The 17,863-nt window shown below is 42.4% G+C and overlaps 1 protein-coding gene across 1 annotated transcript in view; it reads right to left on the bottom strand.

Moving 5' to 3' along the window:
* MRC1 (mannose receptor C-type 1) overlaps positions 1–17,863 on the bottom strand; it is a 96,318-nt gene that overhangs the window by 74,875 nt on the left and 3,580 nt on the right. The window contains exon 2 of the mRNA XM_081097765.1: positions 2,561–2,962. Within this exon, the coding sequence (XP_080953891.1) occupies positions 2,561–2,962 (402 nt within the window). The remainder of the gene's footprint in view (positions 1–2,560; positions 2,963–17,863) is intronic.

The raw sequence follows: 17,863 nt of genomic DNA, 5'->3' as shown, positions 1-17,863 counted from the left end.
TAAGCATATGCTTTTCTTAGTTAATGGATTCTATGACTATAGAAAGTTCTTGAAAGACATCTTAAAAGTAACTTACATACTATAAAGTATATAAAATACATAGCACAGCACCTAACATATCAAGAGTAAAATAAATATAAATTTTTTACCTCCTTTCCTTTTCCTTTACTCATACTTCTTAAAAACTAGGGATATTTTCAAATACCTCAAGATTACTTTTTTGTCAATTAACTAATTTGACTTTAGTCCTTTTCCCACTAAGTTACAGGACTAGTTTTCTAAATCACATCTTGTATAAGGAACATGCTGGTTTCACAAATAATTATGCCACTCTTAAGCACCGGGGTACCTGTTCCTTCATATGAAGAAAACCTGTGAAGGCCACCTCAGGGTAGTTTTACTGTTCACTAAATTAGCCTAGGAATTTTAGTGCTGGATTTATAGGTGTCGATCAGAAATGGCCTTTTCAGGACTAACTTGATTTACTTATCAAAGCTCTGATGAGGCCAAAAGAACCAAACTGTACTCCAGCTACTTCACTGACAAATCATGTGACTGCAGTCAATTCACTCTTCCTCTTGTGGTCCAAACTTCTAGACAACGCTGAGATCCTTCTAAGTCTACAATTCTGACTCTGTTATTCTAAAACAATACCTGATCCCAGCCAGTTTTCTTCAGAAACTCAACATACACTCCACACTATCTTCAGCGTTCATACATATTCCAATGAATAGATTCCAAGATCACTCTGAAGGGCTAGATGTCCTACCAGGAATATCTTAAGAACTGGGAGACAGCTGGAGAGAATACAGGGTATGGCCACTGGGGCATCTACATCCAGCCACTTAGGTGTTCCTAAGAATAACCTAACATATTTTTAGGCCCTTCCCTCAATATCTGAGCTTAGAATCGGAGCGGGAAGGGGACCTTGGAATCTACATTGTCAGAAAGCTCTTCAGATGATTCTTAAGCCGACTGAAGTTCAAGAACCACTATCCGAAATCCTATGCATATTTTCCTCAAAGCGAACAGAAGAACAGCTAGGGGATGGGGCTTCAGAACTTCAGTGATATATTTTAGAATAAGATAAGAAGTCCGATATCTTAGCACCAATCCAACTTGTGTTGAATCTCTCAGTTAGGACTATTGTCCTGTCTGGAATTTGACTCAGTCAAGTCTGGTTCACCTTTATTCTGCCCTGGAATTTTCCATCAAGTTTCTCCTGAAAGATTGTGCTGCATAGGTGTCACTATGTAACTTCTAAACCGACCTTGTGTTCAACAAATGCCTTGGGGTAACTTCTCTCTGAACCCTCCTTCTCACTCCTCATTTTCTTTATATAGAAGGAAAACTGATAAATTATCACCTTACAAAGATCTAAATTCCTCGGCTCTGCTTAGAGACGATAGTTAGATTCAACTTCACAGCCTCAGCACCATAGGGGTTTTGGAAACCAGTGCTCTCTTGTCCCCACAGGCAAGTGCTTTCTCTGATCTTGAGGTCCTTCTGGATAACACTTCACCATAAATAACTGAGTGTCCAAACGTGGAATGTGGCTTAACACCATCTGACTCGGAAGCCCTTCTAAAGGGCTTCCAGTTCTTTTTTAAATTGTTTTGTTTAGTCTTGTCTTTTTCTGTGCAGCCACCAGAATGACATTTGGCCAAGAGAAGATGAAATACTCTGATTTTTATTTAACCTTCACGAGCTTAATGAACAAACTACATATGAAATTATTTCCTGCTCCACTGGTGCTACTACTTTATAAAATAGCTGACTAAATATGCTGCATGTTAATTTACAAATTAATTCCTCAGCTTTTCAAATCTTCTCTAAATCAGTCTGTAACTACACATAAGGTGGCTAATCAGAAACACTTTGAAACCCAAACTGTCAAGCGATGCCGATATTTCATTTTAGGCAACCTGACTTGGTAAAGAACTTTGTTCCATGGGTCACTTCTCCAGGGATAACTCAAACCAACGGAAAAGAAACATTGTTAAATTAATTCATCATTACAACTGCATAATGTCAAATGGGAGGCTTTCAGTCAAAAATTCATTTCTAAAAATTGTAACCCATTGTTTAAAAAGAAACCTTACCTAGCCCTGGCTGGAGAGGCTCAGTTCATAGGGCATTGTCCCAGGCACCAAAAGGTTGCCAGTTTGATTCCCGGTCAGGGCACATGCCTGGTTTTGGGCTCAATTCCCAGTAGGGGGCATGCAGGAGGCAGCTGATCAATGTTTCGTTTTCACATCTATGTTTCTCTCTCCCTCTCCCTCCCTCTCTCTATAAAAATCAATTTTAAAAGTTTAAAAAATATTAGCTATAGTTTTTAAAAAGTCTCTCCATTAATTACAAAAAGCTAAAGTGAGGACTTTTTACCAAACTTATTCACTGTCATATTCTCAAGAACACCAACTTAGTTCAAAAAATAAAGGTAATCATCAATATTTCTAGTAGAGGCTTAACAAAAATATGCTTATATTTTTAAATTAGTTTCCAACTGAGAAGATGAAAAAAAAAATTGACAAAAAGGTAAAAAAATTGTGCTTCTTACCTTCATAACCTCTAGAACATAAATCATCTGTGGTCCCATAGATCTTCCATCTGCTCCATAAACCGGATCCTTTGTAAAGCATAATGTTCTTTTCTTGTCTATTGCCATAATTAAAAAATAAATCGTCTCCCTCGATTCCCAAAAGTGTGTCATTTTTGCATTCCCATTTCTGAAATTCGCTTTTTGAGTCGCAGGCATAGAGAGTGATAGGAACCCAATCCATTTTTGATGGCACCCCCAAGCATAATTTAAAGGCAATGCTCATAATCTGGGATTCTGACACCCATCGGAATTTCTGTGCTTCATTGTCTGGGTTGCAAACTGCTGTTTGGACTGCACTGGGGCTTATTGCTTCCACACAGCGCTTGTGATCTTCATTATATATTAAAAACTGCCTAGTATCTGTTAAAAAAATAAAAAGAAGGAAATGATGTTTAAATAGATACATGTGACAAAGACAGTATTTTAGGTAAAAAGTTCCCAATATTTAGATTTCCTTAATGGCTTATGTTCATAAGAAGAGGGTGAGGTTGGCTCTTGCTGAGCCATCTCAGCTACCTCTGGGGGATCCCTGAGGCTGGAAAGAGAGGCTGAGTTGAGGGGAGCACATGGCTGCTGGCAATCATCCATTATAAGGAACATTATGAAAAGGCCTGCCTTAAATGCATACTAGTTATAATGGAGTTAACATAAATAGTAGGTAATAGGAAAAGAAATAATACCCATCAGAGAAAAAATCTGGATAGGAATACAATCCTATCTAATAAAAGAGAAACATGGTAATTAGTCGTACATCCGCTACCCATCCCATTGGCTAATCAGGGCGATATGCAAATTAACTGCCAGGCAAGATGGCGGCCGGCAGCCAGGCTACTGACGTGAACATGAGGCTTGCTTAATTCAGTGACGGAGGACTCCAACGTTCCCCGCCTGCCGCTGCTGGACTCTGAGCTGCTAAGAAACATTGTTACAAATATAGAAGCTAAACAAAACCCCAGAAACCTGTTTTCAGTCAGCGGGGATCTCAGAGCTGGAGTCTCAACAAAGTTTCAAATACAGAAAGTAAACAAAGTCCAGAAACCTGCTTTCAGCAGCGGAGGTCTGAGCTAAAGCCAGCTCTCAGCTCCAGTGACAGCCATAAATCCAAGAATAAAAAAAAAAAGGAAAAAATGAGCAGTTGGGAGCTTCAGTCACCCACCAACCTGAAAACAGCCCTCAGCCCCTCACCCAGGCTGGCCAGGCACCAAAGTGGGACCCCCACCCTGATCCAGGACACCCTTCATGGCAAACCAGCCAGCCCCCACCGGTGCACCAGGCCTCTATCCTATATAGTAAAAGGGTAATATGCCTCCCAGCACCGGGATGAGCAGAGCCAAGAGGCCTCCTGGCCCCTGGAGCAGCGTGACAGGGGGCAGCGCCCAAACCCCCTGATCGCCCTGCGGCTCTGTGTGTGACAGGGTGTGGTGCCCCAACCTCCCCCCCCCACCCCCCCGCACAGGCCCTGCCCTGAGTGTGACAGTGGCGGTGCCCCAACCCCCTGATCAGCCCTGCTCTGTGGGTGACGGGGTAGAGCCATAACCTCCCCATCGGCCCTGCCCTGAGTGTGACAGGGTGCAGCGCCCCAACCCCCTGATCAACCCTGCTCTGTGTGTGACAGGGTACGGAGCCCCAACCCTCCTGATTGGCCCTGCTCTGTGCGTGACAGGGGGTGGCGCCGCAACCTCCCCATCAACCCTGCCTTGAGTGTGACAGGGGGCGGCGCCCCAACTCCCCAATCGGCCCTGCTCTGAGCCTGACCAGGGGCTGCACCTAGGGATTGGGCCTGCCCTCTGCCACCCGGGATCAGGCCTAAGCCAGCAGGTCGTTATCTCCCGAGGGGTCCCAGACTGCGAGAGGGCACAGGCCGGGCTGAGGGACCCCCCTCCCCCCAAGTGCACAAATTTTTGTGCACAGGGCCTCTAGTCCTATATAATAAAGAGCTAATATGCTAATTAGACCAAACAGCCGAATGACCTTCCAGATGACCTCCCAGATGAAGCCAGGGCTGGAGGGCCGAGCGCCTTGCACGAACTTCGTGCATCAGGCCTCTAGTAAGCTATAAAGTTAAATGCATGTATATCCTGGAATAGAATTTTGAAGTCTGACTCACTCCTACCCTCTTTAAGATAAATGAAACTTATGCATAATTATTCTAATTATAACATTAGGGAAGTTTTTTATAACTTAAAAAATAATTCTACATTAGAAAATTTACTTTCATTTTAGGTCCAACCAATTTTTGAACTAAGGCCTTTCTCATAGCCTAGGTCTAGGTAACTAGAGAAATTTTTTGTTTTGTTTTCCTTTCCAGGGTAACTGAGAGACCTACCATCTAGAGATAAGTTAGAATCTGTATATAATTTTAGCTTTGATTCACGGGCACACTCATTCGCACCTTTGTGCAATAAAAAGATACAACAATGTATTTAAAAGTATAATAATTTGTGTCCAGCTGGTGTGGCTCAGTGGTTGAGTGTTGGCCTATGAACCAGGAGGTCACTGGTTCGATTCCCAGTCAGGACACATGCCCAGGTTGCAGGCTCGATCCCCAGTAGGAAGCGTGCAGGAGTCAGCCGATCAATGATTCTCTCTCATTGATGTTTCTATCTCTCACTCTCCCGTCCTCTCTGAAATCAATAAAAATATTTTTAAATAATTAAATAAAAGTATAATAATTTAAATAAATGTTATTATTTTCATTAAGGTAATATTCATAAGACTAACTTTCCAAATATCTATTGTTAATGCTTGTGATTTGGGGCTGGCAATTTAAATAAATATGTATAGGTGGCTTATGCTTATAATACACTTCTGCTGGCTGGCAAAACTCAACTTCCCCTTGCCAAAAATAAAAAAGAAAAAGAAAAAAGGTCTGGTAAGCATTTTTTTTTCTTAAATCAAAATTGAATTTATGTAAAGGTTCTTCTTTTTTGTTGTTTATTTATTTTTTTAAGAATAGGCAAATGAAAGACACTATTTTAATTTTGAGACATAAATATGAATTATACACTTTACCATTCCTGTGAAAATATCTAAAGTTTTACTAAATTCCTTCTACTTAAATGGTTTTTTTCAAAATGGGCTGGTAGTATTACAGATTCTTGAGGAGCTAACTAAATGAACTAATTATTTTAAATCAAATCATGCCGTGAAAAATAACATAGTAATAATAGTACCACTAGCAGATTCCTTCACTGTTTACAAAGCATTTTATCAGCCATATTGTATTTATTGGCCTCAACACCCCTCTGAGGTTAGCACCACTTACACTGTGAGGTCAGTTCTTGAACCACCAGCTCAAACCTTAAATGGATCTTTGCCTCAGACGACTATTTTCTCCTGCCACACTCCTACATCTGTTCTTGTCCCACACCTGTTAGAGACCTCTGCCTCTGGGTTCCTAATTCAGAGCTACTTCCTGGGATGGGTTCCTCATTTCTGTTGGTTTTATTTCTTGTAATTGGGGTTCAACAAAAATTGAATTCAGAACATCTGTTTCTGTTGTCTTCCTTAGAATTGACATCTGTCCACCCACCATGCAATGCCGGGCTGAATCCCCTCCATCGAGCTGAACTCCTGCCCAGGTTTGACATCATTTTGTTGATGCCCATGTCCTAGCACAGCGATTTTCAACTTTTTCATCTCACGGCATGCATAAAGTCATAACTAAAATTCTGCAGCACACCAAAAAATGTATTATATTTTTTGCCAGTTTGACAAAAATGGTTATAATTTTTGATTTACAAAAAAATAATAACAGTGATGATCTACCCTTTTTACTCCAAAGTAACTTATTTTAAAAAATCGGGTGCCTCTACTTTTATATAAGGATTTCTGGTATCAAGAATTAACCAATCAGATACAACATTATTATGGGACATGACCAATAAGATGCAACTCTGTTATATGACCTATATATTTATGGTTCAAGACAGGGCATTCACCCTAGATGGCTATTGTGCTGGCCTTGGCCTTTTTTTATTTGACCATCTACAGCAAAAGAGGTCAGTGTCCCCTGACTGCATAGTCAGGTATTGCATGTTTTTAAAAATTCTTGCCGCACACCAGTTGAAAACTGCTGTCCTAGCATGACGAAATGAGTACCTTTCTGCATTGGCAATAAAGTTAAATTTTTAATAATATGATGTTTTGTTCACAGTAAAATACAAGAAATCAGAAAAATAAAAGGTTCTTTAAAAAAATTACTATGATAACTTGCCACATGCAAATGTAAATCTAGGCTCCTCTAATCTAAAAAGGTAATAAATTCTGAAAATTTTGTCATATATATCTATAAACTCAACTATACTGCCTTTAAATTTAACCTGTGTTTGCTTTTCTGCCTATTGTTTTCCTATCTAGACTTACCTTCCACTTTTCAGAGTAACATCTCATCATCAATATATCTTCCACCTCATACTTTCAGTCACTTGATTGTATTGTCAAGCACCCAACACTTATTAACCACCCAGATTCAGTCAACCAACCAATTGATAATCAGCCATTAAAGGAAAAGGTGCTTGAAAGTCTTTTGCGCAAACAGTATTCCTCTTTCAGAGGTTTTTTTTTTTAAAAAAAAAAATATATATATGTGTATATATATATATATATACATATATATATATATATACACATATATATATATATTATTGATTTTTTAGAGAGGAAGGGAGAGGGATCGAGAGTTAGAAACATCAATGAGAGAGAAACATCAATCAGCTGCCTCCTGCACCCCCCTACTGGGGATGTGCCCGCAACCAAGGTACATGCCCTTGACCGGAATCGAACCTGGGACCCTTCAGTCCTCAGGCTGACGCTCTATCCACTGAGCCAAACCGGTTAGGGCAGAGGTTTTTATACTCATTTGACTTTTATTTCATGTACTTAATTTTCATGTGTAGTTTCATCCTAATTTTAATCTAAATATGGTGGTATTTAATGCACAAACGTTCAATATTCTCTTCCTCATGAATGGTACCATCAATCCACCCAGATCCATAAGCCAAAAACCTAGGAGTAATCCTGGATTCTCAATTTTCCTTTCCTTTCTACGACAAAAGCAGACTCTATCGGCTTTACCCCTAAATATACTACGTTAATTGTATGTGTTAACTTGGCTAGCTCTCGGTACATAAATTTTTGGTCAAACTCATCTAGATGTTGTTGTTATGATATATTTGTTTGTTTTTTGTTTTGCTTTGCTTTTTAGATAAGGTTAACATTTAAATCAAGAAGGTGTGAGTAAAACAGATTCTCCTCCGTTCTGTGGGTAGGTCTCATCCAATCAGTTGAAGGGCTTCAGAGAAAACAGACTGAGATCCCTGAAGAAGAGGAAATTCAACCTCTAGACTGCCTTTGGACTTGAACTGACATATCACCTCTTTGCTGAGTTCCTAGCATGTCAGTCTACACCTGTAGATTTTGGAATAGCCAGCCTCCATGATTGCATAAGCCAATTGCTTAAAAACACTATCTCTTGAAGGATAGACAGATACACACACACACACACACACACACACACACACTAGAGTCCTATTTCTCTGGAGAACCCTGAGTATGAAGAACCATATCCCCTAATCCAGTGGTCGGCAAACTGCAGCTCGCGAGCCGCATGCGGCTCTTTGGCCCCTTGAGTGTGGCTCTTCCACAATATACCACGCTCCGGCACGCACGTACAGTGCGATTGAAACTTTGTAGCCCATGCGCAGAAGTCGGTATTTTGTGGAAGAGCCACACTCAAGGGGCCAAAGAGCCGCATGTGGCTCGCGAGAAACAGTTTGCTGACCACTGTCCTAATCCATTCTTTCCCTCCATCTCCACTGCCACCACCCTAGACCACTCCACCATGGTCTTGCTCTGGTCTTCTTGTCTTTGAAATGAAATTGTCAAAGAAGATAACACCAAACCTCCCAGTTTCCTGGGAAAGACTGATCTAACTTATCACCTGACTCCAAATTGCAAAACAATTGGCAAAACAAACTAATGTAACGGGTGGTTTCCACTTAGCTGTACTTAGAGTTCTGTCTATGCAGCCTCCTTAGCAGATTGCCTGTGATGTGAACGCTTATTCAGTAATAAAATTGATTTCTTTTTCTTCTACCCTTGTGGCGAGGTTTCCTAGGTTGGGAGGAGATTTGGTTTTAAACACCATTGTCCCAACACTTTAAACCCTTGAAGAGTGCACTACTGCACACAGGAGAAAAATAGCCAGCCTCCACATCACAGCTCACCAGCGGGCAGGATCCAGCGGGCCGCCCCTTCTGCCCTAGTCGCAGCCCTCTCCCTCTCTCACCACCTCCAGCCACAGGGCCTTTCGAAGCTTCATATCTCAAGTTCCCGCTTCTTGGATGCTCAGTAAGGTCCCAGCTCATGTGTTAAGCTTAGCAAGCTGACTGTCCTAATTTTACTTTTACTTTCTATATAATATTCATAACCATCTTAAAATATATCCTTTTTAAAAAATTTTATTTACTTACGTTTTGTCTTGTCTCCCTGATGGGATATAAATTCCATGAGCAGGGAGACTTTATCTTTCTGGTTTAATACTGTGTTCTCTCTTTTTTAGAGCATAATAGTCTCTCAACAAGTAATAGTTGAAGGAATGAGTTTTCTATTAAATCTGAAGCATGTTCCCCAGTACCCAGGTACATTATTTTATTTAATAATTGATTACTGATTAGCAGTCTATTTAATATTAGTTTTCCCCCTGAAAGTTTATTTGCACTGAAGAGCAATTTATAAATGTTTGTACTTATAAAAGGAGTACTTGGAAATGAAAAGCTTCTATTTCAAAACAAACTTATCTATTCTTGTTTCCTGTATTTATCTCTAACACTAGGAAGCAGTGCAAGTTTGATATTGCCTTTGCCAGACAATACAAGGAAATTTAAAATTATCATTTTATGTTCCTACATTCATACATTATTCTTCTCCCCAACTAGACAACAGCTTTTATCACTGTTCCTGTGCACCGTCTCTGACCAAAAAGCAGCCTTGACCAAAAAGCAGCTGGTGACCTTTTTACCACTATGAACCACATTATTGTTTTACACGGGGGTGGGCAAAAGTAGGTTTATAGTTGTTTGCACGGAAAATAATACAACAATTAAAAATAGTAATATAAGAATAAACTCTGTGTTTTGCACATTCACAACTGTAAACCTATTTTTGCCCACCCCATATGTATAAATATTCTACATTTTGTTTATGTTAATTATGCTATAATTAAAATATTGCAGAAAAGCTGAGCAAATGAGGGCAGTTGGATAGCTAGATTAGTTTATCTGCAATTTCATTTACGGACTAAAATGTGTGTTTCCTCTTTTTTTAACACACGTCAGAAATTTATTTACAGAATTGAAGAGAACATCCTTCCGTCTTAACTCTATCTTGCTGACCTCACACATGTCCTTCAACACGTATGTGCCGGTGGCATGCTGGTGACAAAGCGAGAGACAGGTTCCCTGCCACAGTGAGCTCACACTGTGATTAATTCAAGGGCAGAACATCAAAGGTCAAAATACATTGAGGCAAGAAGCAATCCATTTCCACCCAATATCTCAATTTCAAAATAACTGGCATGCAGTAACATGGGTGTGAATTTTCTTTTAAGTGGGTTTTAAATGGTTCCATAACATTGAGCAAGTAATTAAATTTCCAAACTTACTACCAAAGAAGATGATTAGGTTATTAAAGGGGACCATTTGGATCTATGCTATATTCCCTTATACATGTTTAGATTTTCCCTGTCAATAAATAAAATGCTGACATGACTAAAAAGAAGAAAATAACTTCTGGAAGATAAAGAAGCTGGATAAGAGTAAAGTAAATGGCTATTTTGTAGCAAATACTGTCAGAATTCCACTGGGTCTTCTTGCCTTTTGCTGTTTTAGTGCATGCCAGCCCCCGTCCTCAGTGACAACACTACACCACACCACTGGGCCTGGGGCCATTTTCTGGCCATCAGAGCCCCCTGTACCCACACACTGTGGGGACAAGAAGAATCCGAGAACTAATGCCACCTACAAGTAGAGAAGCCCTTTGCCAGTGATCAACGGGAGTTGATGAATAAACACCCAAGTCCTTGCCCTCAGGGAGGATGACTCTGAGGCCCAGAGCACCCAGCAGGGCTCAGCTCCAGTGTCCACGGGGGTCACTGGCCCCTTACCAGCGCCTTCGCTCTGGTCTCACTGCCCCCTCCTCTTCCAGTGTTTCCTGGGACCACCTCCCAAATAAACCATTCACATTGTTGTAAAGGGTCAGTCTTGACCAACCCAAACAAAGAAATCTGTCTCTGAGCCTGTCACTGTATGTAAAACCCACATATGTGTCCCCACAGATCTGAAATTAAGTAAAAAAAAAAAAAAACCCAAATATTTATCAAATACCTAGTACATGCAAACAAAAACAAATAAACCAAAAAAACTATGCCCACTGCTGGGAGCAGAGGGGAAACTGCTAGTTTTTGCAATACTGAACAAAAGGTTAAAGGAAAATTTGAGAGTTATTTTTTTTTTCACTTCAATCTATCACTAACTCATCAAATATTCAGAGAACCTGCTATTTTAAGTCACTGCATTTGCCCATCTGGGGAGGTACAAATGTGCATCAATATGGGCTGTGACCTCAAGGAGGAAAACAGAAGCCAGGAGTGTGAAAACTGCCAACTCCCCGCCTTCCTCCCGAAAGATAGGGACATTTACACCCTTCCTGGGTTCCTTCACTCCCATCTCAGTAGGTCTCCCTCCCTCAGCCTCCTGTTCTTTTCACCTGTGTCCTGGATTTCATTCCCTCCTGCCTCTCCACTCACTATCCTTTCTTTCTCTCCTATATCTTCAATCTCAAAATGCCAGCTTCTCCCCCAATTTTAAGACAAGCAAAGCCTGACACTACGCCACTCTTTCTTCTTCCATTCAGAGCCATTCTAACTAATTAATTAATCGTTATGCATCATGTCTCAATGCAGCTGGCCAATGTCGTTCAGTGGGTTAGAGTGTCGTCCTGTGCACCAGTAGGCCTCAGGTTCCATTCCCGGTCAGGGCATGTGGTTGCAGGTTCAATCCCTAGTCCCGACCCTGTATGCAGGAGGCAACCAATGGATCTCTCTCTCTCTCTCTTTCTCCCTGCCCCCATCCCTCCCTCCATACCTCCTTTCCTTCCTTCCACTCTCTGAAACCAATGGGAGAAAATATCCTTGGGTGAGGATCCTATCTAATAAAAGACAAAAAGGGTAATTGACTGTACCTTCACTATGCTTCCCATTGGCTAATCAGTGAGATATGCAAATTAACCACCAACCAAGATGGCGGCCAGCAGCCACGCAGCTGAAGCGAGCAGGAGGTTTGCTTGCTCCAGTGATGGAGGAAGCCAAGGTTCCCCACCTGCCGCGGCCCAGCTCTGAGCTCCGAAAACAACAAAGTTTCAATTATAGAAGCTAAACAAACCCCAGATACCTGCTTTCAGCAGGCCATGGCCTCAGAGCTGCAGCGAGCAGGAACCAGCTCTCAGCTCCAGTGACGGCAACAAAGTTTCAATTATAGAAGGTAAATAAATCCCAGAATTTAAAAAAGAAAAAAGAAAAAAAGGAGAGGCTGGGAGCTTCAGTCACCAGCCAGCCTGAAAACGGCCCTCAGCCCCTCACCTAGACTGGCCAGGCACCCCAGTGGGGACTCCCATGCTGAAAGGGGTGTGACCAGCTGCAAACAGCCATCAGCCCCTCACCCAGGCTGGCCAGACACTCAAGCGGGACCCCCCACCCTGATCTGGGACACCCTTTAGGGAAAACCAGCCGGCCTCCACCCATGTACCAGGCCTCTATCCTATATAGTAAAAGGGTAATATGCAAACTGACCCTAACAGCAGAAAGACTGGGAATGACTGGTCACTATGACACACACTGATCACCAGGGGGCAGATGCTCAATGCAGGAGATGCCCCATGGTGGTCAGTGTGCTCCCACAGGGGGAGCTCTGCTCAGCCACAAGCCAGGCTGATGGCTGCCAGCACAGTGGTGGTGGTGGGAGCCTCTCCTGCCTCCTCAGCAGCGCTAAGGATGTCCAACTGCAGCTTAGGTCTGCTCCCCGCTGGCAAGTGGACATCCCCCGAGGGCTGCCAGGCTGCCAGAGGGATGTCTGATTGCCAGCTTAGGCCCAATCCCCCGGGGAGCAGGCCTAAGCCAGCAGGTGGTCATCCCCCAAGGGGTCCCAGGCTGCGAGAGGGCACAGGCCGGGCTGAGCCCCCCCCCCCCCCAAGTGCACAAATTTTTGTGCACCAGGCCTCTAGTTAAAAAATAATCTTTATGTATCATTTCAACCTGATCATGACATAATCAGAGCTTCCCTGCTAACTGGCTGTGTGACCTTAGTCAAGTTTCTAAACTACTCTGTTCTTACTTTTCTCCCATCTGAAAAATAAAGGCGAAATAACAGGACCTGCTGGTTGTTGTGAGAATTAAATGAGATCATCCAAATAAAGTGCTTAGAACATTTCTGACACAAAGAAATTCACTTGATACATGTTAGTTCATTATTATCATTAACTTGGAAAGTGTGAAAGGGTTCAGAACAGGATGAAACTAGAGAAAACAGCAGTCCAGACAGAGGCACAGAAGGACAAGGACAATGGAGAACCAGGGTTTCCATCCTCAGGACATAGGTGATGCAATGGAGAGAGGTATGCTCTTCGGGGTCAGCAAACTTGTGGTCAAATTCTGGTTCCACCATTTACTAGCTATGTTACCGGGGTTCAATTAATCATTCTAGCCTCAGTTTGCTCATCAGTAAACTGCGGACCATGATGCTTTCTGACAGAGTTGCTGTGAATTTCTAAATGAAATAATTTATATAAAGTGCACATCGTGTCGTTTGCATGTAGTAAACACTCCAAGGTTAATGCCCTCCCTTCCCTGTCCAAGTGAAAAGTCTAACAATTGATAAAGTGACTGAGTCCACCCTCCACATACTGTAGTTTTGAAGCCCATTATGTCTTTCTTAATCAACACACCCAGCTGGTGAATTAGATCTGCTGCTCAGCCTCAGAGCCAGAAGATCATGATCAAGCACGAGATCTGGTCTTCCTGGCTAGTTGACTGCTAAGCCTCAGCTTTTTCATGTAGGAAAAGGTAGATGGTAATACCTACCCATCCCACCTCAAGGGGTTGTCGGAAGGATCTGACGAAAGATCTGAAAGTGATTAATTCATGAGGCTAAGGATCCGAAAGTGCCCTGTGACCTTTATTTGGTTTGTAACTGGAACACTTTGTCTTCAAATTATTTCTTCTTTTGATGTCAGTTTCAATTCCTTTGGAAAGGGTCCTTGTCTTTTTATCTCTGTCTACTCTCACTTTTGTTCAACCTGATTTTCAGTGCTCTCCTTTGGGGACCAACCTAACCATACATTTTTTTTCATCCAACTATGCTTGATGATAGCCGAGAGGCAAGATGTCACTGCCGTTCTCATTGTGACATCAGTTTTCTCCCTCTCTGCTGTGACGATACACACTACTTCAGAGGCTACTTTCCTAGGTTCAACTCACCTTGTGGCCTCTGAGACCTAGTTCTCCCTTAGTCGCTCAAGGTTCTGTCTCAGGGGCCAGGCTGTAGGTTGTGAGCATTGAAGGATAACTATGATCCCACCTCCCTGTCTTTAATTAAGATTGAGCATTTTTGATTATTTAAAGTTCACATTTAACCTGTGATGACTTTCCTACTTAGAAATTAGGTCCAACACTCTTAGAAGACACCAAAATGCATGCAACAAAGCAATTATTTTACCAATATCTGCAATATCCTCCACACACAGATTATAGAAAAATCTGATGTGGTTCGCAACAATAACAAGAAAAACAGAAAAATATAAGAGTAATTGTAAATGAAAGATGACAAGAATTTGGTTTTGCTCAATAACTGCAGAAAGATGAGAGAATAGAAATAAAGAAAAGTAGAAATATTAAAAGGAAAATCTTGTGAAGATTAAAACTAGTTAAGGGAATGGCAGTGGGGAATTATTTCTTAAAGAAATCCTACACTGATATTAAACCAATCAATCATTCATTCAGCAAATATGAATTGCTTCTTTTTAAACATAGGCTATGTTTATTATTAATTTTTATTTACACTAGAGATGAGAAAAATAAAGTTCAGACGTGAAGTCACATGGCTAGTCAAAGAATTGCAAATCTAATGCATCCTCTAATTCTAGATAGCACTCCCCACTGTGTGTGCTGACACAAAGCAGGTCCGCCGCCTCCTCCATACAACAACTTCGATATAACTAAGAACACCACAGACACACTGGTTTGCCCCCTCCCCTGTTCAGGTCATATCACAACGGGATTATCACGTTCAGTTCTGGGTGTGTCCGGGGTCGGAACTCTAAATTTTATGAAGGAAAGTTGAAGGACCTGGAGGAAGAGAAGCATTGCTTCTTTTTAATAAAACTCTCCATTGGAAGTCAGGATTCTGAGTACAAAACCGGTTGCTGCCCTAACTAGCTGTGAGACCCTGGAAAGATCACTTAACCCAGGGGTCCTCAAACTACGGCCCGCGGGCCACATGCAAATACAAATATTGCATTTGTTCCCGTTTTGTTTTTTTACTTCAAAATAAGATATGTGCAGTGTGCATAGGAATTTGTTCATAGTTTTTTTTTAACTATAGTCCGGCCCTCCAACGGTCTGAGGGACAGTGAACTGGCCCCCTGTTTAAAAAGTTTGAGGACCCCTGACTTAACCTGTCAGGAACCCAGTTTTTTTAACCACAAACCAAGGAGGCTGGATGCAGCATGGGTCTGGGCTAGAGATCAAATTTACACTATTTTTTTTTTCACTTTCACCAGGGAGAGCCTGCTCCTGGCATCTCTCCCCACTGCCCCCAGGGACACCACATTGGTAGTTTGCAGTCAACCATGGTGGGAGGGTTACATCATGGAAATCGGCAAATGCCACAAATCAATGCTTTTTTTCTTCTGAGAACAAACTGTTTTTACCAAAACACCATTGTCAATGAGCCAAACCAGGACATTTCAAGCTAAACTTCTCTGCTGTGGTCCAATCTCTGCATCTAAACAAATTTCACTGTATCTCTACTTTGATGATATCCCCGCTGAGCTCCAAACATCAACACTGAATGCAGTTCTTTGTGCTAAAAAGATAGCAGAGCAAGAAGAGTAAGAAGGGGGCCTGGTCAGGCAGCTCAGTGTTGTCCAGATACGTCAAGGTTGAGGGTTCATTCCCCCGGTGAGGGCGTCTACAAGAATCAGCCAATGAGCTCTGGCCAGTGTTCTCAATGGTTAGAGCACTGAAGGGTCATGATGTTCGATTCCTGGTCAGGGCACATACCCAGGTTGTGGGTTTGATCCCATTTGGGGTTTGATCAGGCAACTGATCAATGTTTCTCTCTTTCTCCCTCTCCCTTCCTCTCTCTCTAGAATCAATGAAAAGCATATCCTCACGTGAGGATTAAAAATAAAATCAGTCGATGAATGTGTGGAACAACAAATCTATGTTTCTCTCTCTCTCTCTCTCTCTCTCTCTCTCTCAAAATTAAAAAAAGGGGGGGTAGAGAGTGGCTCCTGTTAAGCTTGGCCTGCTGGGTGTGGCATGGATATTCACGGTGCTGATGATGTGGGCTGCTCTCGGGGATGTGGGAGAAAGGGTTCTGAGTGGAAAAGAAATTAACCACAAGGAAGAAGGGAGACCTTTCCGTGGGTTTTCTTAATAAATAAAGAACCAGGGAGGGGTTTAATTCACCTGACCATCTCCTGCTAACTAAGCAGGTATTCTGCTTTTATTCAGACACCTCTGATCATGTGCCACTTAAGCCAAGAAAAGGTAAAATAAAAATTATAATCTCAAAAAAAACAAAAAAAAACCTGGAAGGGGCTCCCTTGCCCATGTTTGTTTGTTTGTTTTTTATTCTCTAAACAGATGTGAGCACCTCCCTGGTTCTCCCGTATTTATGCCTATCAAGAGGAAGACATTCATCAGAGTAAGGTATCCTGCTGTCTCAAGGAGGGAAAAATTCCTAAGCAAATTAAGGAACACTTTTCCCCCAAAAGCATTAACAGTCGGTTTAAAGAAAAATAGGGGCTGTATGTGTGCTGCCCAATGTGGTATCCAGAGCCCCAGGGGTCTGCAGCACACTTGATACAAGGCCAGTCTGAATTCAGATGTGCTCTAAACTGTAGAATACACCTCATGTTTTGAAATTTTAATTTTTAATGTTGAGTAAAAATATTTTGGATATATTGGGTTAGATAAAATATATTCATGAAATCAGTCACTTGTTTCTTTTTACTTTCTAAAAAAGTATGTTTTTATTGATTTTTAGAGAAAGAGAGGCAGGGAGAGGGAGAGAGAGAGAAACTTCAATTGGCTGCCTCCTGAACATCCCCTACTGGGGATGGAACCCACAACCTGGGCATGTGCCTTGGCCAGAATACAACCGGCAATCTCTTAGTGCAGGGGATGATGCTCAACCAACTGAACCACCCGGCCTCTTTACTTTTTCTAATGTGGCAATGTAATGTGGCCTATTATGTTTCTATTAGAGACCTAGTGCATGAAATTCATTCACAGATAGGGTCCCTAGGCCAGGCCGACGATCTGTGGGGTGACCGGTAGAGTTAGTGGGGCCCCCCACTTGCACCCACCTTGTCTGACCAGGTGCCACCCACTTGCTGGCTCCACCCCCTGCCGCCACCGCCGGTCGCCTCCCTCTGCGGGGCAACTGGTAGGGCCTGCAGGATGGGGGCAGCTCCTGTGTTAAGCGTCTGCCCCCTGGTGGTCAGTGCATGTCATAGTGACTAGTCATTCTGCCAGTCATTCCGCTGTTTGGTCAATTTGCAAATTAGGCTTTTATTATATAGGACCAGAGGCCCAATGCATGAAATTCATGCATGGGTAGGATCCCTAGGCCTGGCCAGCGATCAGGGCCGATCTGTGGGGGATGTCCCCCTCCCCCCGATCCGCATGCCTTGGCTGTACTGGGGCCTGTGGGCTGAGGGCAGCTCCTGGGTTGAGTGTCTGCCCCCCGGTGGTTAGTGCACATCATAGCAACTGGTCACTCTGCTGTTTGGTCGATTTGCATATTAGGCTTTTATTATATAGGAAGGAGGATTGCACTGAGCTGAGTTAGAGTCTGGGTTCCAGACACAGCCCTTGAACTAGTCACCCAGCTTCTGTGTGAAGACGTTTAGTGACAGGGAACTTTATCCTAAGCAGACTATTCCACTGGAGACAGCGCACCCTTGGAAGATATATTAACC

The sequence above is a fragment of the Myotis nattereri genome (genome assembly GCF_964212035.1).
Source record: "Myotis nattereri genome assembly, chromosome: 1".
Classification (NCBI taxonomy): Eukaryota; Metazoa; Chordata; class Mammalia; order Chiroptera; family Vespertilionidae; genus Myotis; species Myotis nattereri.
This window is presented reverse-complemented; position numbering and strand designations above follow the sequence as displayed.